Genomic DNA, 24,226 nt, shown 5'->3' on the forward strand with positions numbered 1-24,226 from the left:
CACAGGCCTGTGCAAGCCCAGAACTGCTGAGTGAAGGCCCTAGGTAGGGCTGAGCTGAGCAAGAGCCTGGGTGGAAAATCTGTAGATTTTACATGGGAAGGAACTAAGGCTTTGAAATTGCTTTTTTTTTTTTCCTCCCAGGCTGGAGCGCAGGGGCACGATCTCAGCTCACTGCAACTTCCGTGTCCCGGGTTCAAGCGATTCTCCTGCCTCAGCCTCCTTCCTGAGTAGCTGGGATTACAGGTATACAGGTGTGTGCCACCTCGCCTGGCTAATTTTGTATTTTTAGTGGAGATGGGGGTTTCACAGTGTTGGCCAGGATGGTCTCAAACTTCTGACCTCGTAATCCACCCGCCTCAGCCTCCCAAAGTGCTGGGATTACAGGCATGAGCCACCGCGCCCTTCCTGGAATTGCTTTCTTTAGAAACCCCTAGATAAAGATGAAACCAGCATCGCTCCTTTATACTTGCCAGTGTCTCTGCCTGGCTGTAATTTTTTGTTTTTTTTTTCTTGGTAAGAGACAGGGTCTTGCTATCATCTAGTCCGGAGTGCAGTGGCACAGTCATAGCTCACTGCAGCCTTGAATTCCTGGGCTCCAGTGGTCCTCCTGCCTTGGCCTCCAAAGTAGCCGCGATTACAGTGAGCCACCATGCGCAGCCCGTAACATTTTATGAGAATACAGATGGATCCAGTGCCCTCCTCCAAACCACCTGTTGATGAATTAGCTAGCAGTATCACCATGTTGTGAGAGAGGAACAGGCTCAGATTTATTGGCAAAGTCCAGGCAGCCAGAATCCAAAGCCAAGCCTGCCTGGCTTCCAGGGTACTCTGCTTGCCACTGGCTCCTTAGCCTGAGTTCTCCTCCTGTCCCCTTTCAAAAAAGCCCTGGCCCTTGTTTATGGAGCAGTGCATCGGCCTCCCTGGTGTGCGGCCCTTTCTGTTCTGGCGCAGTGGTGCCTCCTGGCCTTGGAAGGGCCCTCAGGGCTCCCCGACTGCCTGCCATTGCGGCCGTTCCCCTCGGGCCTTGCTGACCTCCCCACACTGGGCCTTTCTGCTAACGGGGTCTCTCAGCACTTGATTTGAACTGCAGCGGTTCCCCACTTCCTACCGAAAAATCCAATCCCACCCACCCTCAGAGCCCAGTCCTGGCTCTATCTCATTTTTCAGGCTTTCCTAATCGATCACCTCTTGTCCTTTCCCTCCCCTCCCTCTTGGAGTTTTCGTTTCCAAAGCTTACCTCTCCACCTCCAGGGGCACTGATGTGATCAATGCAGTTATGTGCCAGACCCTGTTTTAGGCAGGAATGGCATTGCCCTACTGGCACTGGCATGACATCTGGAGGATGGAGGGTAAGGCCGTGATAAATAGGGGCTAGGGGCCAGGCGCTGTGGCTCATGCCTGTAATCCCAGCACTTCTGGAGGCTGAGGCGGGCAGATCACCTGAGGTCGGGAGTTTGAGACCAGCCTGACCAACATGGAGAAACCCCTTCCTACCAAAAATACAAATTTAGCTGGGTGTGGTGGCACATGCCTCTAATCCCAGCTACTCGGGAGGCTGAGGCATCGCTTGAACCAGGGAGACGGAGATTGCCGCGAGCTGAGATCGCGCCACTGCACTCCAGCCTGGGCAACAGAGTGAGACTCGGTCTCAAAAAAATAAAAAATAGGCCTGGCGCGGTGGCTCACGCCTGTAATCCCAGCACTTTGTGAGGCCGAGGCGGGCGGATCACGAGGTCAGGAGATCGAGACCATTCTGGCTAACACGGTGAAACCCCCTCTCTACTAAAAATACAAAAAATTAGCCGGACGTGGTGGCGGGCGCCTGTAGTCCCAGCTACTCGGGAGGCTGAGGTAGGAGAAGGCGTGAACCCGGGAGGCGGAGATGGCAGTGAGCCGAGATCGCGCCTCTGCACTCCAGCGTGGGTGACAGAGCGAGACTCCGTCTCAAAAAAATAAAAAATACGGGCTAGGGAGGGAGAGGAGGCAGGACGGGGTCTGAGCACGCTCCCCAGGTGTGTGCATGGCTTCTCCTTGCCTTGGCCTGCCACGTGCGTCTGTACCCGACTTTAGGAATATCCCGGTCGCTGGTGGCCATCCCTAGCCCCTGCACGCCTGGCCTTTGCCAGCACTTAACGCGGGCAGCCCCGCCCGCCCCCAGACCCTTCTGGGGTCTTGGGCCGCGCCTTTGCCCCAGCCCTTCCCTGCCACCCTGCAGTGCTCCATGGCCTGTCCCCCACGCTGCTCTGGCGGGCGGCGGGCGACCCCGGGGGCCTTCAGACCCGCGCCTGGGCCCCCGCCCACAGGGTGCGCTGCCGCCGCCGGCCGCAGGAGGGCGCTGTGCCGGTCGGCCCCGGGGCCGGGCCGCGTCCGCTGTGGGGAGGGGCTGCGCGTGCGCACCGCGAAGCGGCCGTACCTCGCGGGGACCCAAGGCGCGGTGGGGGCTGTCCAGAAGCTTTGAGTGTCGGGTCCCCGCGAGCCGCCGCCGCTTACGAGCGTCCCCCGCGCGGAGTGAGCTCAGCGCCACGGCGGCGCGGACATTCAGGGCCCGAGAGACGCGGACCTGCCCGAGGCCTCGGGCGGAGGACACTCCCGCCGCCAGGGCCGCAGGGACGCGGGGCAGGGCGGTGCGGCGGCGACGCCCGAGGAGGGAGGGGCCACATACCACGAGGCCCCCGCTGAACAAGGCCCTGGGACACGCTCCCCCACCAACCTGATGGAACAGCGCCCCCTGGAGGACGGGGTGGGAGAGCGCCGTCTTGGGATTAGGGGGCGGGCCCGGGAAGCGGTGAGACAGGGCCTTGGGGTGCCGGCCCGAAGGGGCGTTCTGGAGCCCTCCAAGCTGGGGCTGCTTTTCCTCTCTCCTCGTACCACGGATGTGGCGGGGGCTCCTACCATCACCCTGCCTGTAGGTGCTGGAGCCACTCCTGCCGCCCCAGCCCCTCTCCAGCCCATCACCGCTTCACCCTCTGCCCCCAAGCGTGTTCTGGCCTCACAGTGTACATTGTCTTCCCTGGCCCGTCTCTGTATTGCCTGGCAAAACCCAACCTGGCCCTGTACTCAGCAGCCTCTGCCCTCACGCATTCATTCACTCATTCATTCAGCATGCTGACTTTGCACCCCTGGCTCTCATGGAGCTAAGGTAGAGGTTGGGGAGATAAACAAGAAACCGGCCAGTACTGTCACCACAACAAACAGATCTCACCATGTTCCCGTGTCTGCTCTTTGTCCTGTGTCCTCACCATCTCCGAAGACATTCAAGCCAAATCTGAATTTATTCGTTCGCCCAAACTGTGGGACATCATTACAGCTGGCATGGTGTCAGCTGGCCTGGCAGAGCATGGTTGGGGAGGGTGTTGCTTGCAGAGGGGCACTGGTCGGGGGGACTGGCATTCCCCACGAGCCTGGAGGAGGTCAAGTTGCAGGAGAGCGAGGCTGAGCAAGGAGTCCCTGGAGCACAAGCCCATTCCCCTCGGCCTCTGCCCTGTCTCTGTTGTGCCCTGATCAAGGTGGACACTGGCCCCACCAAGCCTTTCCCAGTTCCCTGGGAAGTGGCCTCTGGACCCAGCAATGCGTCTGCCTCTCCATGGGTAGGTGGGTACCATGAGGTCAGGGGTGTGTGAGCAAGAAGCAGCAAGGGAGCTGAGACCCGGGAGCATGGGGCCTGGACCCTGGCCCTGGCCAGGCCCCCTCTGGTGCTTGCACTGCCGCTCCAGGGTTGCCGGCCCCAGCTGATCCTGCTGAAGGGCAAAGGATGGGCTGACCGGCTCCCAGCACTGGCTCCAGCACCAGCTAGCCATGTGGCCTTGGACGGGGGTCCTCCCCAACTAGTATCTTGCACTGCAAAACGGGAGTGCCAGCACCGACCTTGTAGGGCTGTTGGGAGGATGAAGGGATGGGTGTGCAAAGGGCTAGGCCGTCCCTACAGTCACAAGAACCTGCCCAGCACAGGGAGGGCTGGTGAAGGTCCTGGGTCAGTGTGGCCTCACAGGTGCTTTTTATGAGAAATGACTCACTAAAGGCTCAGGCTGGTGATGAGAGGGTCACAAGGAGGTTTACGCTCCATTCGCTCCAGACACTTGATGTCCAAAGGAATCAAAAGAAAAGGGAAGGGGAAGTCTGTGTGCGAACCCGGTGTGGGCTCTGAGATTGGAAAAACAGTTTCTCAGATTTGGACTCTCCAAAATGCCACTGCTTTGCCTGAACTCTGCACCAAGGACCTGAGCACCAGCCCTCACTGGGCCTGTCCCCTTCTTTCTGCCCTTCCACGCTTTCAGCCTCCCTCTTTCCCATCCCAGAGACAAATCCCTTGGCAGTGCTGTTTCGTAGCCCTTTCCCTTAAGGGGTCAAGGAAGGAGCCATAAACTCCAGATCCCTGCGGAGTTCAGACTCTAGCTCCTGCCACATAGTTTCGCTTCCTTTGGGTGCACCCCCGACACCTCCAAGGGCTTCTTCTGCCGTTTACTCCCCAGCGTGGTCTCACTTACCTGCCACTGGACTCCCCTGCCCCATTCCTGGCCTCAAGATGTCCTTTGGCTCAGACACCCTCGTGGTCTCTGGCCCCACCCTGGCCTGCCTCTTATTGCCTCCTAACCTCCTGTGGGGTCTCCAAAGCATAAATTGGATCTTGTCACTCCCCTGGGTAAAACCTGCTCACAGCTGCTGACACAATGAAATAAACTCAATTCTGCATGGCGGCTGGTGGTGCATTTGGCTGCAAATGACAGGAACAGTGTGCTGAATGAGAGGGATGTGACCAGCCTTCCAAGGCCAGGCTGACTCGGTGGTTTACGGCTGTGGTCTCTCCCACTGCAGCTCCAGGCATCCTATCCCGTTTTCAGTGGGAGGCAGAGAGCAAGGTCAGAGATCGGAGGTCAAGCGGTGCGCCACGGTGCGTTCTACCTGTTTCACAGCTTTCTCAGAAGCTGTCAAGACATACGGCCAGCTCCGGCCGCAAGACAGTCTGGGGGCTGGCGCGGTGGCTCACGCCTGTAATCTCAGCACTTTAGGAGGCCAAGGCAGGCGGATCACCTGAAATCAGGAGTTCGAGACCAGCCTGGAACATGGTGAAACCCCATCTCTACTAAAAATACAAAAAATTAGCAGGGCGTGGTGGCTGCGCCTATAATCCCAGCTACTCAGGAGGCTGAGGCAGGAGAATTGCTTGAACCTGGGAGCTGGAGGTTGCAGTGAGCCGAGATCGTGCCATTGCACTCCAGCCTGGGCGAAAAGAGTGAAACTCCATCTAAAAAAAAAAAAGACAGTCTGGGAAGGTGTTTTGATTGGACATACTGAAGCCCAGAACAAGTTGAGATTTCAAGAGCAGTTGGCACTTAGAAGGATCTGCCACTGTCCTCAAGGCACTGCCATGTGGCCCTGCTGTCCTCCAGGCCCTGCCTCGCCCCCCTTCCCAGCCCCCACCGACCCCTTCTACCTCGGGACCTTGGCTACATCTGCCCTTCCAGCTACAGCCTTGTGGTCCCTCTGCGGCCCCATCTGCTGCTGCTCTTCCTCTAAGACTCTGCTGAGACGTGTCTCCCAGTTACGTTCCCAAACCTGACTGGAAAAGCAAATCAAGCAGTTTATCCAGTGAAATATGCCACGCAGCTGTCAGCAGGAAGGAGGACAGTTCAGACACACTGATACAGAGCCCTGCTGAGGGTTGGATTGTGGCCCCAAAAAGATCCGTTCAAGTCCTAACTCCAGGCAACTGAATTTGGCCTGATTTGGAACCTGGTCTCCGCAGATGTTTTTAGTTAAGATGAGGTCATACTAGCGTAGGGTGGGCCCTTAATCACATGTGACTGGTTCCCTTACACAAAGAGAAGACATGGAGACACAGACACACAGGAGAAGGGGGCAAGAGATGGTGGCAGCGATCAGAGTGATGCGCTTATGAGCCCGGGAGCCAAGGATTACCAGCCGCTACCAGAAGCTTGGAAGAAGCAGGGAACAGTTCATCCCTCAGAGCCCCCCAGACGAACCAACCCTGCCTGCAGCTAGAGTGTGGCCCTCAGAACTCCCAGAGGACACTTGGCTATCGTTTAGCCACCATGTGTGGTGTTTCGTTACAGCAGCCCTAGGAGATGGATGCAATCTCCAGGATCACTGTCAAGGGAAGACAGCAAAGAACAGAACAGTCAGGACCTCGGCCACACTTCGTGGGGGGTGCAGATGTCCCCCTGCCTGCCATGCTGGCACTTGTGCAAGATGTGCTGGATGCCTTCCGGGAACTGGAGACTGTCCTCGACTCAGGAGAGGCTGGCCCCAGGGAGGTGGAAGGAGGTTTTCCTCTTCACTGCATAAGCCTGGGTTCTGGGGGTATTTTTAATCACCTTCATAGATCACTTATTTCAAATAAATTCACATCAGAGGCCGGACGTGGTGGCTCACGCCTGTAATCCCGGCACTTTGGGAGGCTGAGGCAGGTGGATCACTTGAGGTCAGGAGTTTGAGACCAGCCTGGTCAACATGGTGAAACCCTGTCTCTACTAAAAATACAAAAATTAGCCAGGTGTGGTGGCGGGCACCTGTAATCCCAGTTACTCGGAGGCTGAGGCAGGAGAATCACTTGAACCCAGTAGGTGGAGGCTGCAGTGAGCTGAGAGCGCCACTGCACTCCAGCCTGGGCAACAGAGCGAGACTTCATCTCAAAATAAAAAAAAAAGTTCAAATCAGGGAGAAAAGAAAATGTAAAAGAAATTCATTAAAAACAGCAGCAGCTCCGCTGCCTGCCTGGCAGATGTGTTGGTCGTGTGAGGTGGCTGGACTGGGAAGTGTGAGGCAGCTGGAAGCCCCCCGCCCCTTCACCTTGCTCCTTGCCGCACCGCCCCTCACTTCCGAATGGCTGGCCTGTCTGTGTGCTGTCCCCAGATGGCAGGCAACAGCAGGGGTCGTGGAGAAGCCCCAGGGTGAGCAGGGCTGGAGAAAGCTTTGTGCTCAAATCAGTTCCTGACAAGGGTCACGTTGGGGCCTTTCCAGAGAGTGCAGATGTGTGGAGAGATCCAGGGTGATGAGGACCACAGCCACAGGCGGACCAAAGCTGCCCTGAGAGATTCAGCCACCCAGGCCTACAGAGGCAAAGGGGCTGCCAAACTGGACATGGAGGAGCCAGGGAAGGGGCCCCTCTCTGTGCCCATGGCCAGGGTGTGTCCCTCACCCCTGGGAGCTTCCCCTGGTTTATTTCACAGTAAAGAGAAGTGAGAATGGCCGGGCGCGGTGGCTCAAGCCTGTAATCCCAGCACTTTGGGAGGCCGAGACGGGCGGATCACGAGTTCAGGAGATCGAGACCATCCTGGCTAACACGGTGAAACCCCGTCTCTACTAAAATACAAAAAAAATTAGCCGGGCGAGGTGGCGGGCGCCTGTAGTCCCAGGTACTCGGGAGGCTGAGGCAGGAGAATGGCGTGAACCCGGGAGGCGGGGCTTGCAGTGAGCTGAGATCCGGCCACTGCACTCCAGCCTGGGCAACAGAACCAGACTCCGTCTCAAAAAAAAAAAAAAAAAAAAAAGAGAAGTGAGAGGCAAGGAGACCCCGGGGGTCAACAGCCAGCTTCTTCGCAGCCTCCTGCCTCCCTGGAAGGCACTAGGATTAAACAGGCACAGGAACTGGGGCCCCTCCCCGACTCTCCCTTGTCAGTGGGCAGAGCTTCTTGGCTCAGCAGCTGGGAGGGACAGCCTCCAGGGCTGGTCGTTGCAGAGGCTCAGGATGCCGAGGGCTAACTCCAGGAGGCTGAACAGAACTGCAGGTGAGGTGTGCAGTGAGACTGAGACCCCCACACCACACCTTTGGCAAAGCTCCAGGAAGCGCTCTCCGACCTCCTAGGTCAGGTTAGGTACAGTTGTGCCCAAGTTGCCCGGGTGGCTGAAATGGTCAGCTCCACTCAGACCTCCGCTCCTCCAGGAAGCTGTTTTTGGGACACCCCGTCCCTGCTGCCCCACCCGCCAGTGTCCCTCACCACAGGCGTCTCATTGCTGGGATGATAGCAGAGGCACTTCTGCTGAATGGCCAGGCTGCACCAGCATATTCATAAGCTTTACATTCCAATCCTCTCGCCCTTCATTAGCTTGCCTTACAGATGAGAAAACAGGTTCTCAGACGTATCCGCAACTGCCCAGGTCACATGGCCAAGGCCGCTGTCAGGATCCGAGGGCACACACACCTCTGAGCTGGCCCCTTCGACTCCAGGGCAAGGGTGTTGAATGAAGCCCTTTCCTCCACCATATGCAAAGGCAGCTTCACCACTTAAAAAACAAAGAAAACTTTATTCCCTTGACAGTTTCTGTGCAGCGACACCAGGCTGTACAAAGCCCAGTGTCGTCTTCATCAAGCACACTCCCCAGGATGCCTGGGACGGCCTTCTCCTGCCCCAGGCCCCAACTAGTCACTCCTGTGCCTTCACAGGGATGAAGCCCTGGCTCTGAGAATGCCTAGGAGGCACCGTTTGCTGGGGAGCAAGAGGAACTGACCTTTGGCTTCTTTGTGGCTGGAGGTGTTCCAGCCCTGGTGAGGGGGATCCCATATTGTTCTCTGCTGAGCCCTCTGCACACCTTGGGGGATCCTGGCTGGTGGGGATGGGTGGGCCAGAGACTCAGTTGTCCATCAGCTGGCCATGTCCCCATTTTATGGACAGGCAGTCTGAGGCCCAGAGGTGGAAGGATTTCTCCTTGCCACAGCTGCATCACACTTGAACTGTCGAGACCTCCACCCACTGGTCTCTCTGCTCCCCACGCTAGTCCCGTTGGCTGATATGGTGCCTCCAGCAGACTCCATGGCTTCCTGGAGGGTGGAGGGTCCCCAGTTCACCCTCCAGCAGGAGTGGCAGCAGCTGGGGTACCCCTAGCAGTGGCATGTGGAGAAGCTGGGGTATGCAGAGGATCCAGTTCTGCCACACCAGGAGGCACACCAAGTTTTCCTCTGTCCCTAACACAGACCAGAGGTGGCCCACCAGCCTCCCGGGTGGAGGATGTGTGGAGTCAGGTCCCTGGGCAGCCCCTTGGTGGGCCATCAGAGACCCCTGGGAGCCAGCCTGCAGGGCAGGAGCACAGTGGCGTGGCCAGCATCCCAGAAAGGGGCTGGAGTGTCTGCCTCAATTTCCAGGATAATGAATGGTGCAATGGCCTCAGCCAGGCCAGGTGCTGGCTGCCACTCAGAATAATCTCTGACCTTCGTGACTCTACAATGTGGGTATGAGGGTCCTTATTTCACAGATGAGAATACTGAGGCAAGTGAAGTTCTCGGCCAAAGCCACCCGGCTGATCAGCAAAATTCAGCCCAGGTCTGAGTGAGTCCACAGCCCCCGGCATCCGAGCAGGAGCAGGGCAATCGACTCAGGGGCCAATTTATGTCTCAGGTTTCTGAGAAGGGGCCCTGGGGAAGGAGGGCGGGGTGAGTGTCACAGGCTGGAGGGCTGCGCCAGAGCGGGCCCCGCAGGGGCGGCGGAGGCCGCGGGCACAGCCTCCCCCTCGGGCCCGGCCTCTTCGCCGCGCGCGTAGGTGAGCACCACGGTGACCGTGGCGAAGGTGGCGGCGTTGACGGGGAAGGCGCGCAGCAGCGTGGACGCCAGTCCCCGTGTGAAGACGCGCCAGCCCTCGGCGCGGTAGCTCTGGCGCACGCAGTCCAGGATGCCGCGGTAGCGCGGGGCTCCCCGCAGCCCGTCGGCCTGTAGCCGTGACTTGACCACGTCCACAGGGTAGGTGGAGAGCCAGGACATGATACCCGACGTGCCACCTGCCAGCAGCAGCTTGGGCACCAGCAGGCGGTCGCCCGGCTCGCAGCCCAGCGCCCGCGTGAGCGCGTCGTAGGTTAGGAAGTAGACGCCGAAGCTGGGCGTCTCTCGCAGCAGCGTGGACACCATGCCCCGGTTGACGCCACGCAGACCCTCGTGCCCGTAGATCTGCACGAGGCAGTCCAGCGAGCCCTTGTAGGTGCGTGCCGGGCCCGCGTCCTGCAGCTGCAGCCGCGTCTTGGCCAGCTCCATGGGGCAGCAGATGACGCACTGGATGGCGCCCGCCGCCGCGCCTGCCAGGAACTGGTTGAGAGGCGAGTCGTGGCCCAGGGCCCGGAGGGTGTTGCCCTGTACCCCGAACACCAGCGCGTTGATGAAGGTGAGCCCCATGAGCGGCGAGCCCAGGCCCTTGTACAGACCCAGCACCTGCGGGGGCAGAGACGCCATCAGAGCCGGCAACAGGTACCTCCTGGGCCCTCCACGCGGAGAGGGGTTGGAGGATGGCACCCCCAGCCCACCCCAGGGGCTCCTGAGGACCAAGCAGAATTTCGTTGGAACCTACGTCCTGATTGGCCTCCTGGCCATCCTGACACCTTCCTTCCTGGCTCTCTGGTCTGGGGTGGTGGCAGCCCGGAGACTGGTTCCCCATCCTGTGCCTCCCGAGCCCTACCAGCCCAGGCCACTCACACTCTCTTGCTTGATGATGGACTTGAAGCAGTGCAACGTCCCACGGTACTGAGGCTTCTCCACGCTCTGGACCTGAAGCCGCACCTGGAAGGGGAGGGTCCAGTGAGAGGTAGGCAGGCAGGGCCAGAGCACCCAGCTCCCGGGTCTGGCACTCAGGCTGCCTGGGAGGGTCTCCTAAGGAGGCTGGGCACTCAGGCACAGTCTAAGACTTTTGTAATTCCAGGGCAGGGCGGACCGGCTATCTATGCCTTTTCAGGATGGGGTGCCGGTGGGCAAACAGCTACAGGGACAGGCTGCTGGAGACAGGGTAGGGGGTCCCCAAGATCTCAGACCAGTTGAGGTTAAGCCTCTTGTTTACACTATGGCTGCACAGTGCACTGCCGGTGGGGCATGAACGACCTCCTGAGACCGGCCCGTTCTCCAGGTGATGCTTGTCATACTGCTGAGTGGGCGGCCCATGTCCCAGACCAGGCTGAAGGTCCCCTGCCCTAATGTCCCGTCAGACTGGCTTCGAGGCAATAGGTGCAAAAAGTGATGAGCCTAGCCGGGTGCAGTGGCTACATCTGTAATCCCAACACTTTGGGTGGCCGAGGTGGGTGGATCACTTGAGGTCAGGAGTTCGAGACCAGCCTGGCCAACATGGCGAAACCATGTCTGTAAAAAAATTAGCCTAGCGTGGGGGCACACGCCTGTAATCCCAGCTACTCAGGAGGCTCAGGTGGGAGAATTGTTTGAACCGGGGAGGCAGAGGATGTAGTGAGGTCACGCCACTGTACTCCAGCCTGGGCGAGAAAGCAACACTCCGTCTCAATAAATAAATAAATAAATAAATAAATAAATAATATAAGCAATGACCTTGGCTCCAGGAGCTCCTGCCTGGTCTCTGCCAGTAGCCTCTAGTGAGAACAGCAGTTATGAGTTAACAGAGCAGTGGCAAAAGAACAGCCAACAACCTCCTTGGGGACCCACGTCAGCAGCTCTGGGGCCCGGGACGCTGCTCAGGCCCCGCCACCTCTGAGCCCAGTGGCCCAGAACCTCTTCCATGTCAAAGCGCTCTTTGTTGCCTATGAGTTTATCTCTGCTCGACAGGAGGCTCAGACTTGCAGAGCGGGGGGTGGGAGTAAACTAGGTCAAGTCACATTCTCAGGGGCTGATTCCCTAGGTCTGACTCAGAAATGATCATTCTTACAGCCAGGGCCACAAAGCAAGTGCCTTCGGTACTAGGCAGCATGGGACAGGGGAGGGCTTCACACTCAATTGTCTTGGCATTGGGACAACTGCCCCCATTTCCAAGATGGGAAGACTGAGGCTCAGAGATGTTTTACAACTTGGCCAAAGCTGTCTTCTCCAGGGATATGAGTGGCTGTGTTGGTCAGAGTGAGGGTGGGAGGGAGTGCTGGCAAGGGAGAGCCCTCACCGGGAACAGCCAGGCTTCTGCCCAGATTCTGGAACCTTTTCCAATTCTCTCCACCAGAATAGGTGGGCCCTCTATTGGTGAATGCACTTACAAAAAATGTTTTGTTAGGAAACAAGTACCATCTCAGTACGCCCAGGACCTCAACAGCTAGAAGCCAATGCTTCAAGATTGGCCTGAAGCACCCCTCCCACCCTGGAGGCCCAGTTCTTGGCGAGCACCTTGATGCAAGGTTTGCTGCTTTCCCTTCAATGTTCTGGGGTCTCTGGGGGGATCTCTCTGTTCCTCCTGCAGGCCCAACACTGGGACTAAGAGGGCTGTGTGAATAGGACCGATGTGACGTGGAGCTATCCCTTCCCAGGTTGGATACTCAATGCCACCTGGGTAGTGTTGTGAAGTCTTTGCAGGTCACATACACTGGTGAACGCCCAAGTCCAGCAGCTCGGGAATGTCAGGCTCAGGTCAACTCAGCTTTTCCCACCAATGTGGGCAGAGGTCTCTCCCTACTTTGTTTCTGACCCCTCAGTCTGTGACGAGCCCTCACTCTCTGGGAGAGGAACTGTGGCCCAGCATCCCAAGTCTTGTCACCTACAGCTCAGGCTTTTAAAATCTTGGGGTGACAGGCTCTCCTTTGAGGATTGATGGGAATGGACCCACCCCTGGGAAACTAGTCATTTGGACACAAGTTTAGGAAGCTCCCAGCTTCCCACAGGGCTGAGACACCCCCACATGAGGACCCCCAATCCAGAGGGGGCTGATTTTTTTCGACCAGCCCGAGCCCCCACCCCAGGATCTGTGCTGGGCCCAAGCTTGTCTCACACCCTCCCTGTCCCCTGCTACGGAGGGAACTCTGGGGTTGGGGAGATGGGCACGACAGGGTGGGGTCCAGGCTGGGGTCTGGTTCACCTGGTCTGTACTTACTAGCGCTCTCCAGGGTGAGGCTTACGCCCATCTACAACAAAGTTACACTTTTGCTATGGATGGAGACAGCCCCTAGCTCAGAAAGTAAAGGCGGTTAAAGCAACACAAAATTTCAACATCACATCCAGGCACGGAGCCCCCACAGCCAGCCCCCACCCACCCTCCCCATCCCCTGGCCAGGGATAGCCGGTCACCCCCTCATCACAGTTCAAGATGACTGCTCCCTGATGAAAGTGACTGTTTCCTGATTATTGTTGTATCCAAGGAAGCAGGACAGAAAATTCCCTTCGTGCAGAACCATGTGTGAAGGCCATGTGCTTCAGGACGGGGGCTGTGGTTCTGGACGCTATAGAGGAGATCCAGATCTTGGATTCTTTCAGTCCCAAGGGTCTGGGGGAATAAACTGTGACTGTCCCAGCCATGAGATAGTCTGTGGCCATGTGACAGTACAGACTGACATGGACTCGGGTCGCCCCTGATGATTCTAGGGTACAGCTGCAATTATATTAAGTTCAAACCAGGCAAAAGGGGCCCGTGGTGTTGGAAGTGAGGATAGTGGGCCAGGCCTGTCATCCCAGCATTTTGGGAGGCCAAGGCAGGAGGATCACTTGAGCCCGGGAGCTTGAGACCAGCTGGACAACGTTATCAAGACCCCATCTCTACTAATAACTTAAAAAAAAAAAATTAGCTAGACATGGTGGTGTCTGCCTGTAGTTTCAGCTACTTGAGAGGCTGTGGTGGGAGGACTGCTTGAGCCTGGGAAATCAAAGCTACAGTGGGCTACTGCACTCCACCTGGGGTGACAGAGCAAGACTCGTGTCTCAAAAAAAAGGAGGAAGTTAGGCCAGTGGAAGCCTCGGAAGAAGGGGCAGGAGGAGTTGATAGGAGCAGGAGTGAAGACTTCCAGAGGGCTGGCCATGTTCTGTTTCTCCTGGGTGGCGGCTCCCCACGTACATGTGCTTTGCGATGACTTGTACACCTAGGATGTGTGCACTTTCTTTTTTTTTTTTGAGACGGAGTCTCGCTCTGTCACCTAGGCTGGAGTGCAGTGGCGCGATCTCAGCTCACTGCAAGCTCTGCCTCCCAGGTTCACGCCATTCTCCTGCCTCAGCCTCCCGAGTAGCTGGACTACAGGTGCCCGCCACCACGCCAAGCTAATTTTTTGTATGTTTAGTAGAGACAGGGTTTCACTGTTAGCCAGGATGGTCTTGATCTCTTGACCTCGTGATCCGCCCACCTCAGCCTCCAGAAGTGCTGGGATTACAGGCATGAGCCACTGCGCACGGCCGGATGTGTGCACTTTCTACATGTGCTGGACCTCAACTAAAAACAAACAGTAGCCAGGCGTGGTGGCACGTGCCTGTAATCCCAGCTACTTGGGGGGTTGGGGAGGTCTGAGGCAGGAGAATCACTTGAACCCAGGAGGAGGAAGTTGCAGTGAGCCAAGGTCGCACCACTGCACTCCAACCTGAGTGACAGACACAGACTCCGTCTCAAAGAAAAAAAAAAGTTCAGCTTTTTAAGGTAGGTATGTCCAGATGTGATGCTGGAGCGACACAGTGGCAAAAAAAAAAAAAAAAAAAAAAAAGGGATCACAAATAGATCTTCTCAAAGACCACCCTCCAGACAGTGAAGTAGGGTCTGGGGAGTAAAATTTCATGGGCTGGAGAAACTCCTGTCCCTGAGTCACATCAGGGATGCTGCTCGCGGTCTCAGTGGCTCAGGACGGCGGAGCACCAGGACGAAAGTGCTCCCCGGCCTGCCAGGGGCTGCCTGAGGGGGCCGGGCAGGAGCCCAGCAGGTCTGGCCGATTCATAGCTCAGAGAGCCTAGGCCTCCGCGGAGCTGGAAAGAGGAAGTGAATGCAAGGCACTTCTTGGTTGCGAGAGGCATTCACAACACATGACGACGAGACATAAACACAGTGCAACGTGGACACTGCCAGGCTGTCCTGGGCTGCTCTGGCCTGGGGGAGGCTTCACGGGTGGCCTGGCCAGGCAGCGCGTGGGCACGGCTGGGGCCGGGGGCTGTGTGGGCAGGCTCTGCACTGCCTCCCTCTCGGCAGGCTGGTGCAGGAAACGTGGGGCCGCTGCCTGCCAAGAAAGCCTGGCCCTTCAGCCGCCGCCACAAACTGGATGGAAGAGCTTTTCAGAGCCAGCATTTAGTCCAACATAAATTATGCTGGTGAGCACTGGCACCATGACAACGTTTGAGCCCAAAGATACAGGGACCTGCCCAAGGTCATGCAGAAAACCAGCTGGCAGAGGGGCCTGGACCTGCACAAGGCCCAGGGACAGAGCTTTTTAAGGTCACAGCCAATGCATAAGGCCGGGCCCTCACTCTTGTGCTGGATGCAATCCAGCCTTATGGTAAGCAGTCACTGTCTCTGCCAACAAACACCTGGGCTCACTAGAAAAGGAGACCGGAAGTCTCCTGCCAACCCAGCTCAGGATGTGCATCCTGCCTTGCCTTCCCTCAGTGGGAAGAGGGGCCACGTGTCGTGCTGCCGGCAAGCACAAGGCTGGTCTGGTGCCCGCCACTCACCGCTTGCCCTGGGGCCCAGGGAAAAGCGTGAGGAAGGGCCCCACTGCGCTACTTTCAGAACATACAGCCCAACCACAAGTGGAGGGTGGGGGATTTATTTGGGAATTGCCAGCTGGAGGACACAGATTTCCTTGGTTCCCGTTCCGGGGCGTCTGAGAACCTGGAACTCCGGTTTATGGAGGTGTGGGGTGTTGTCAAAGAACCGGCTAACAGAGCCCTTCCTCACGCCTCTGGCACGTGGGAAACTATCACTCGGACTCTCCGTAAGGATGATCACCACTCCGTGAAGATCATGTTCATGGGAGGTACGAGTTTTGGCTTTTTTGTATTTTCTCTCTGAACTTTTCTTTCTTTCAAGGAAGTGTTTGGGGGAGTTCTGCATGGGAACAATGTGGGTGCCCTTGCTCTGGGTGGGAGGAAACCTCAGCACCTCGGTCCCAGCTGGCCAAGCCCAGGATGGACTTGGCCATGAACCCAGAATGTAGATCAGCCCCAGCTGGGAGATGCCAGGACGAAGCAGCAGGAAGGTTCAGCCCGGCGCGGTGTAAAAAGCAGCTGCCCACCTGGGGCTGTCCATGGAAACGGGCTTCCAGCCACCCCAACCCTGTGAGCCTCTTTCCAATGTACGCGCCGAGAAAAAAAAGCAGCGATGAGACTCACCTTGACTGTGTCAAACGGGTGTCCCACAAGCACGCCTGCCACACCTGGAGGAGGAGAGGGGGACTTGTGACCCACATACCTCAGAAACGCAGTGCAGGGCACTGGGCATGAGGGAGTGCTGGCAAGGAGGACTGGCAGGAGCTCCTGCAGGGGAAAGGGGCATTGCCCAAGCACCTGTGGGTGCAGCAGGCAGATCCCGTGAGCCCCTGGAATCCTCATGTCCAGTGAGGGGGTATGCATGTTACATCCCAATGCCATGCCAGCATCTGTCCCATTGAGCACTGGTGACCCATCTGCAGGCTGCTGCTCTCCACGGCGGACTGGTCTGGGTGCCTGACAGGGGAAGCTGTCCCCTGGGAGGCTGCACACACTATTTCTGGGAGGTCCCATTAATCCAAACACCTGACATGAGCAGGAGGCTCCAGGGATGCTGGACTTTGGGGTCAGACCCTCCCCAGATTTGAATTTTTCCCCTGCCACACATCAGCCTGGCGTGCTCACAAATGACTCTGTCTCTGGGTCTCACTTTCCTTACCTGTAAAGGTTTACCTCCCTCCCCCAGGGAGTGACGACCCCAGGTCGTGATGCAGTGGCTGACACCCCCGTCCCCTTCCCTGGGTGGGAGCCACCTCGAGCCCAGGGAGACAGCTTGTGACTGTGCGGTCATCCTTGGTTATTATTTCAGGTCCTGCCAAAAATCCAGCCCCTCTTGAAGGACAAAGGTTCACCCCTCCAAAATGGCTCACTAACACTTCTCAGAGTCCTAAACACTGTGTAGGTGGCAACCATCTCTGAGTCTTGCCACCACTGTGAGTAAGGCAACCTCATTATCCATTTCACAGGAGAAACAGGCTCAGTGAACTGACTCTGACTCCCTTGCTCCTCTCCCTGGAGTTTCACCTGGACATCTGTTCAAGCTCTCCTTTTACTGCCAGTAGTGTTTATGTATAATTAAAACAGCTAGCATCTGTTGAGTAACAAACTAACATTACAACCCATTCTCACTTTTCCACTTAATGCCTGTGGAAGTTACTATGTATCTCCACAAATTGAACTTTGTATCTTTACCTAACATCCTCTCCATCCTTTAATATTTTGGATCTGGCCAGGTGTGGTGACTCATGCCTGTAATCCCAGCACTTTGGGAGGCCAAGGCAGGCAGATCACTTGAGGTCAGGAGTTCAAGTTCAAGACCAGACTGGCCAACATGGTGAAACCCCGTCTCTACTAAAAATACAAAAATTAGCAGGTGTGGTGGCGGATGCCTGTAATCCCAGCTGCTCAGGAGGCTGAGGTGGGAGAATCGCTTCAACGCAAGAGGCAGAGATTGTAGTGAGCTGAGATGGCGCTACTGCACTCCAACCTAGGTGACCCACAGAGCGAGACTCCGTGTCAAAAAAAAAAAACAACAAAACCTTGGACCCTAAAACCCACTTGATATTAACTTTAACTTTGCCAATTCTGCTTTCTCTTTGGTTACATGTGACTGGTATGATTTTGTCCAACTTGTAATTTTGGTGTCTTTGTTGAGACAAGATATCACTCTGTCACCCAGACTGGAGTGTACAGTGGCATAATCTCGGCTCACTGCAACCTCCATCTTCTGGGCTCAAGTGACCATCCTGTCTTAGCCTCCCAAGTAGCTGAGACAACAGGCACGAGCCACCACACCCAGCTAATTTTTGTAATTTTGGCAGAGACAGGTCTTGCCATGCTGCCCAGGCTGGGTTCAAGAAAACTCAAACTCCTGGGTTCAAGAAAACCCAAGCCTCCCCAAGTGCTGCGATTACAGACATGAGTCACCGTGCCCAATGTGTAATTTTGAACCTTTTCTTACTATCTTGTTTTAGATGTTTTTTGTAAGCAACTATAACTGGATTTTGTCTAAAGCAGTCTGATTTTGCTGGAACAACTGAGGGATCTGACATTTTTATGCCACTTTATTTTATGTGAATGGTTTATTTTACTCCTTTTTCCATATTTTTGATGGTTTGGGAAAATTACTATTCATTCCCTTTCTCTTTTTGAGATAGAGTCTTGCTCTGTCACTCAGGCTGGAGTGCAGTGGCGCAATCTCGGCTGACTGCAACCTCTGCCTCCCAGGTTCAATTGATTCTCCTACCTCAGCCTCCAGAGTAGCTGGGAGTACAGGTCTGTCCCAGCACATCCAGCTAATGTTTGTATTTTTAGTGGAGAAGGGGTTTTGCCATGTTGGCCAGGCTGGTCTAAAACTCATTACCTCAGTCATCTACCTGCCTTGGCCTCCCAAAGTGCTGGGATTACAGGCATGAGCCACCACGCCCAGCTATTTATTCCCTTTCTAATTGTTTTTTTTTTTTTTTTTTTTTTTTTTTTTTTTTTGAGACGGAGTCTCGCTCTGTAGCCCAGGCTGGAGTGCAGTGGCCGGATCTCTGCTCACTGCAAGCTCCGCCTCCCGGGTTCACGCCATTCTCCGGCCTCAGCCTCCCGAGTAGCTGGGACTACAGGCGCCCGCCATCTCGCCCGGCTATTTTTTGTATTTCTTAGTAGAGACGGGGTTTCACTGTGTTCGCCAGGATGGTCTCGATCTCCTGACCTCGTGATCCGCCCATCTCGGCCTCCCAAAGTGCTGGGATTACAGGCTTGAGCCACCGCGCCCGGCCTCTAATTGTTAATTTGTAATTTCAGCAAAGGGTTACTTCCTGTTTCTAATACTTCTAATCATTATATAGAAACAGTGTAAGCACCGCCTCCCCCATGACTCTGTCTGCCTCCTTCTGTCCCGCCCACCCTAGTAAGAGCTACCGGAAGAAGGCTCCCATCCCTGCCACCTTCCACTGACATTTTCCTAGAGACCGCGAGACTCAATTCACAATTCCCTCTCCTTCCATCTTGGGGTCTCTACTCATCAACTGCCATTTCATTAGAGCCTTTATTTTTTTATTTATTTATTTTTTTTGAGATAGTCTCACTCTGTCACCCAGGCTGGAATGCAATGGTGAGGTCTCAGTTCACTGAAACCTCCACCTCCCAGGTTCAAATGATTTTTGTGTTTCAGCCTCCCGAATAGCTGGAATTATAGGCTCCTGCTACCACGCCCAGCTAATTTTTGTATTTTAGTAGAGGCGGGGTTTCACATGTTGGCCAGGCTGGCCTTGAACTCCTGACCTCAAGTGAGCCACCTGCCTTGGCCTCCCAAAGTGCTGAGATTACAGGCTTGAGCCACCAAGCTTGGCCCAAAATCTATTTCTCTTTTTTTTTTTTTTTTGAGATAGAGTCTTCCTGTCACCCAGGCTGGAGTGCAGTGGCGCGATCTCGGCTCATGCAACCTCTGCCTCCCGAGTTTAAGCAATTCTCCTGCCTCAGCCTCCTGTATAGCTGGGACTACAGGCACGTGCCACCACGCCCAGTTAATTTTTGTATTTTTAGAGACAGGGTTTCACCATGTTGGCCAGGAGGGTCTCGATCTCTTGACCTCGTGATCCACCCACCTCAGCCTCCCAAAGTGCTGGAATTACAGGCGTAAGCCACCGAGCCTGGCTCAAAATCTATTTTTTTTTTTTTTTTTTTTTTTTTGAGACGGAGTCTCGATCTGTCACCCAGGCTGGAGTGCGGTGGCCAGATCTCAGCTCACTGCAAGCTCCGCCTCCTGGGTTTATGCCATTCTCCTGCCTCAGCCTCCCGAGTAGCTGGGACTACAGGCGCCCGCCACCTCGCCCGGCTAGTTTTTTGTATTTTTTAGTAGAGACGGGGTTTCACCGGGTTAGCCAGGATGGTCTCGATCTCCTGACCTTGTTATCCGCCCGTCTCGGCCTCCCAAAGTGCTGGGATTACAGGCTTGAGAAAATCTATTTCTTAATCTGGTTGGGGAACAGTATGAACACTCTGGTGGAGAATCCTGGGCCCAGGCCAGCCTTGGTCCTCTGGCTTTCAGTGCTACCGATGAGAAATCTGCTGCCAATGTGGTGGTGGTGGTGGTGTTATTTTTCAATTCTGTGGGGAGGTCACTGACATTTTATCTGTGGATTTCAAGAATGTCACCAGGAGATGCCAAAGGTGTGTCTTTTTCTTTAAAGTAACCCTTCCTGGAACAATACCAACACTTTCACTGTGCAGAAAATTTCCACTATTATTTATTCATCATATTCATCATCTCCAGACCTGCTCCCTCTTCTTCCAGAGCCTCTAACATTCACAGGCGGATGAAGAAGCAACCACCAAGCCTATCTTTTCTTTCGTGACTTCCATCTGGGTTTCTGGTTTTCTAGGAGGCCTTTGTATCCTGGAAACAGGAAATCCATCCTGTTTCCCACTTCAGCTTTTTAATTTTCTAAATTTGAAAATCCTAGTTCTAGAACCTCTTTTCTTGGGCAGTATCTGGGTTTCTCTGGGTTTTGGAAACTGAACACTTGCCCAGGATGTGCCGCTGGACTTTACTTCTCCCTCCAGCGGGGGTCGTCTCGAGGCCCCTCCATGTCCCCTGAAGCTAGGTCCAGCTATGGGGTCCCCTTCCTGTGGGTGCATGGTCACGCCTCTGGCCCTAGACCTGCCCAGGTGACAGCAACAGCAACAGGGCAAAGGAGGGAGAGAGCAGAAAGACCCTTACCCCACTTGTCTCTGTTGGGAGGCCCCACTCAGGTCTCCCAGGACAGGCACTGGTTCCCAGTTTCTCTTCTGACTTGTTTCAGCACCCTTCGGCAAGGGGCTTGGTCTCCTTCACCCAGAACCCATCCTCAGGAACGGCGTGGGTTGTGGGGCCGGCCTCCATTGGACCAGCCTCCTCACCACCTTCCTGAGCGCACGAGGAGGCCTCCAGTCACACCAGAAGCAGAACCCTGTCTCCCAACTCCAAAGCCACTGTCTACTGTCCTCCCTAAGCTTGGCTCCAGGGGCAATCCCCACCCAATGGTCCTCAAGGGCTGGGGTGGGTGGGGAGGAACCACTGTCCTGGGGATGGCTGGCAGCAGAGGTGGCTGCCTTCTCGGGGTTTCCCTCTCCTCCCAGGTTCTCCCACCCCTGGCTGAGCTTTTCTCTCTGTGCCTGCTTCTGTCCATGCCCCATCCAGAGCCCAGTGTTTATGTGGCCTCAAGATTTGGGATGATCCCCCAACAGGGGAGAGGGGCGAGGCATTCGAAACCTTCCACCATACGAGGCGTCAAGGATGCTGTCAGTCAAGATGCTGGCCCCGCCTCCCTGAGAAGTTAAAACACATGACCCACACTAGGCGAATAGTAGGGAGTGGATAGTCCCCCTCCCCAGCCACCAAGGAGAAGCACTGGTATCATCTGCCGTGAGCCTGCAGTTCCCAAGGTGGGGTGCCTCTGGGCAGGCTGTCAGTGTGACCCGGGCTGTGCCAGGGACCTGGAGCCTGGGACACGGTCAGTTCACTGTCCTGAGGGCCCATCCTGGCCATCAGCAGAGCACGTGGTGTGACTTTGCTCTAGTCCCTCCACCTCCCTGGGCCTAGGTTTCTCCGATGAGACCAGGAGTGAGCCCCCAGGTGACTTCTGTCCTTGTCCACCTGGGAGGCTCAGGCTTATGCTGTAGAGCCTTAGCTGGGTGGCCATTATGTGCCTGGGGCCTGCAGGAAAAGTAGGGCCTGAGGGCGGAGGGGTGGCCTGTGCCCCAGTGCTACAGCACCAAACAGTGCCAGTCCTTGACCTCACCCACAAACCTGGGGCAGGGGGCATGGATATGATCTCTCCCAGGTGGGCCCATCAGTATGGACAGCGAAGGACATTCCAGGCAAGGAGGCAGAGGAAGGGCAGGCCAGGCAAGGAAGGGCAGAGGAGACCACAGGTGTGCCTGGAGGCGTCAAGCAGGCCTGCCTTCAGGGAAAGTGTTCCTGCCCCAAACCCTGGTGTTTCCAGGAGAGCAGCACCGACGGTAGCGCAACTGCAGAAGGAACTCTGTCCCTCCGGGGAAAGAATCCCCACTCCCCAAAGGCTGGAAGGAGGTGTTGGCCTGGGGACAGCCCCTCACCCCCCACCCACTGGAGCTGGAAGTGGGTGGGGAGCAAGGGTGGAGCACACAGCGAGATCGGAAGCGGGAGGGGAAGGTGAGAATGGAATCCGCAGAGGACACGCCCCCTCTGTCTCCAGGGCACCCGGCGCTAGGGAGAAACTCTCCAGCGATTAACAGCAAACTCTGGGCTTTGTGCCCCGCAGCTTCTGACTGGGTGACCGACCGGGAAGTTCTAACTCCCTTCAACGCACATCACTTCCCCAACACACTCCCTTTTCAACGAGTCTCTCGCCCAAGAAGAAGCAGGCTCCGACGCCACAGGTTTAAATACTTAAGGCCACCGCTAGCCACTCCCGCCAGGGCTCTCAGCGCTGGCCGGGAGCTGAGGCTTTATTCAAGCCAAATTCAAGTAGATGAAGAGCGAACAAGGGCAGGTGCTGGGGAGAGAAGTGGGACCAAACAAGGACAACCGGCCGGTCCTCTCTGCAACTCCCGCCGCCAACCACCCTTCCCCACCCCGCCCGCGATATCTAACCTAGCGTCCCGATGAATCCTGGTGAATAAATTAACCCTCAAGGTAAAAGCAGAGAAGCCAGAGGCCCAACAGAGAAGTACCGTGCCCGACGCCCACGGCTGGGGCACGGGAGAGCCGGGACTGCACGCCCTCCCGGGGACAACGGCATGGGAGAAACCCCAGGGCCGCGGCCGGGCCTCGGAGAAGGTGCCCCACACCGGCTCGCCCGGCCCACCTACCACCCCCCTTCCGCCCCCAGTAGCTCAAAAAACCGCGTAGGAAGGGGCGGCGTTCCAAGGCGTGACTCGGCGCCTAGGGTCTGGCCAGAGCGGTTCAGTGCCCTCCAAGGCCAGCCGAGTAAGGGGTCGGCCCCGTAGCTCGAACCCCGCTGGACAGTTGCGAGGGACGGGGTGGAGTCAGCCCCCAAATATACAGCCGGGGGAGGGGACCCTGTTTCCAGTGCGCGCCGGACGGGGATGGGGGAGGGGAGAGAGATGAGCCCGGGACCTCGGCGCGGGGGGCAGTGGGGCATCCTCCCGGCAGTCCTGGCCTCCGCCCAGCCACGGTGCTGCCCCGGCGCCCCAGACCTCCCGTCCGAGCGTGCCCGGAGAGAATACAGACACCTGCCACCGTGGATAGCCCGGGCCTGAAGTCAATTTACGCCCACGAGAGCCGCCCGAGGCAAGAGCACTGTGGTCCCCATTCACAGACGCGGAGACCCCCGCCAGCGGGAAGGCGCGAGGCCAGGGCGTGTTGGTGGGCCGGCCTCCCTCCCCGGACCCCTTGCCCCGGCCAGGCCCGCCGCCTCCTTACCCCCAGCGCATCCAGCCAGGAAGTCCAGCGCCATGGCCGGGTCCCCGGCGAGGCCGCCCTTCCTCCTCGTACTCCCCCTGAGGCCCCTTGCCGGGCTGGACGCCGTCGGGGTCCCGGAGCTCACGGTGCCGAGGCTGGGCCTGGCCGCCCCTCCTGGCGCGGAGCCAGGGCAGGCGCGGTCGGGGACGGTGGGGACGGTGGGGACGGCGGCAGCGGCGGGGCCCGCACTGGTCCCTCGGCGGCGGCGGACTCGCTGGATCCCCTCCGGCCGGCGGTCCCTCACCTCGGGCCGCGCGCCCCGCCCCTCGCTCCTGCCGGCAGGGCCCGGGCAGGGGCGCCGAGCGAAGCCAATGGGCGGGCGCGGCGCGGACAACACCCCGGGCACCGCGCTTCGCCGCCGCGCCTCATTGGCCGATCGTGCGCGGGCGGGCGGGGCGGGGGGACGTGGCGGGCGCGCGGGCGGGGCGCGGGGGCGCCTCAGACAAAGAGCGCAATGGGTGCGCTGGTCCGGCGGGAGGGGACGCGCAGGGCTGCGGGGTTGCCCCGAGGACCCCCCGGAGTGCGCGGGGCGGTGCTGGCCCGGATCGGGCGGGGAACCGGACCCTGGGTTCGGAGTCCGGCGCCGCCGCAGAACCTCAGCGCCCTGGCCTGTGCCGTGCGGACACTGCCGCGATAACGGCAGTGGAGAGCCTGGACCCTCCGAGGCCCGCAGGCTGGGACGCCGCTAGTTGTGAAACTCCGCGAGCGGGAATCGCCCCTGTGGAGCCTCCGCCCGTCCCGCCTGCGCGCCCGCGGCGGCCGTGGCCTCCGGGGCTTCTGGCCTCCTGGCCGAACCCGCCGCTTTCTGAGGGTCGGACGCGCACAGGCGCTTCCGGCGGGGCCTGAGGCTGGGATTTGGGCGGAGAGCAGGGAACCTTAAAAGGGAAAGGGGCCGTGGGGCAAAGGGTGCAGCCAGGCCTTCGGGCGACCGCTCCTTCCCGTGGACTGCGGGTCGCGGGAGCCACGG

The 24,226-nt window shown here is 57.5% G+C and overlaps 1 protein-coding gene across 7 annotated transcripts; it reads right to left on the bottom strand.

Moving 5' to 3' along the window:
- Positions 1–8,242: 8,242 nt before the first annotated feature.
- Positions 8,243–23,578, bottom strand: SLC25A29 (solute carrier family 25 member 29). Of its 7 annotated transcripts, XM_025393100.1 has the most exons (6): positions 23,221–23,578; positions 15,951–15,994; positions 14,160–14,293; positions 12,748–12,778; positions 10,413–10,496; positions 8,243–10,151 (listed from the first exon to the last, which is right to left on the bottom strand). In XM_025393100.1, the coding sequence occupies exon 6, from the start codon at positions 10,113–10,115 to the stop codon at positions 9,393–9,395; it is 723 nt and encodes a 240-aa protein (XP_025248885.1). In that variant the 5' UTR covers positions 10,116–10,151; positions 10,413–10,496; positions 12,748–12,778; positions 14,160–14,293; positions 15,951–15,994; positions 23,221–23,578; the 3' UTR covers positions 8,243–9,392. The 7 variants fall into 7 exon arrangements, with proteins under 7 accessions (XP_025248885.1, XP_025248883.1, XP_025248884.1 ...); XM_025393098.1 differs by lacking the exon at positions 14,160–14,293 and having other exon boundaries at positions 12,748–12,819; XM_025393099.1 differs by lacking the exon at positions 14,160–14,293 and having other exon boundaries at positions 12,748–12,823.
- Between the last annotated feature and the right edge of the window lie 648 nt (positions 23,579–24,226).

This window comes from Theropithecus gelada, chromosome 7b (assembly GCF_003255815.1).
Source record: "Theropithecus gelada isolate Dixy chromosome 7b, Tgel_1.0, whole genome shotgun sequence".
Taxonomy (NCBI): Eukaryota; Metazoa; Chordata; class Mammalia; order Primates; family Cercopithecidae; genus Theropithecus; species Theropithecus gelada.

Coding starts and splice junctions, on each gene's coding strand:
- SLC25A29 (XM_025393096.1), bottom strand. CDS start 23,254: ATGGCGCTGGACTTCCTGGCTGGATGCGCTGGGG. Junction 10,497..15,950: donor ACCCGTTTGACACAGTCAAG/GTGAGTCTCATC, acceptor CTCCCCTTCCAG/GTGCGGCTTCAGGTCCAGAG. Junction 10,152..10,412: donor CCATCATCAAGCAAGAGAGT/GTGAGTGGCCTG, acceptor CTGCCCCCGCAG/GTGCTGGGTCTGTACAAGGG.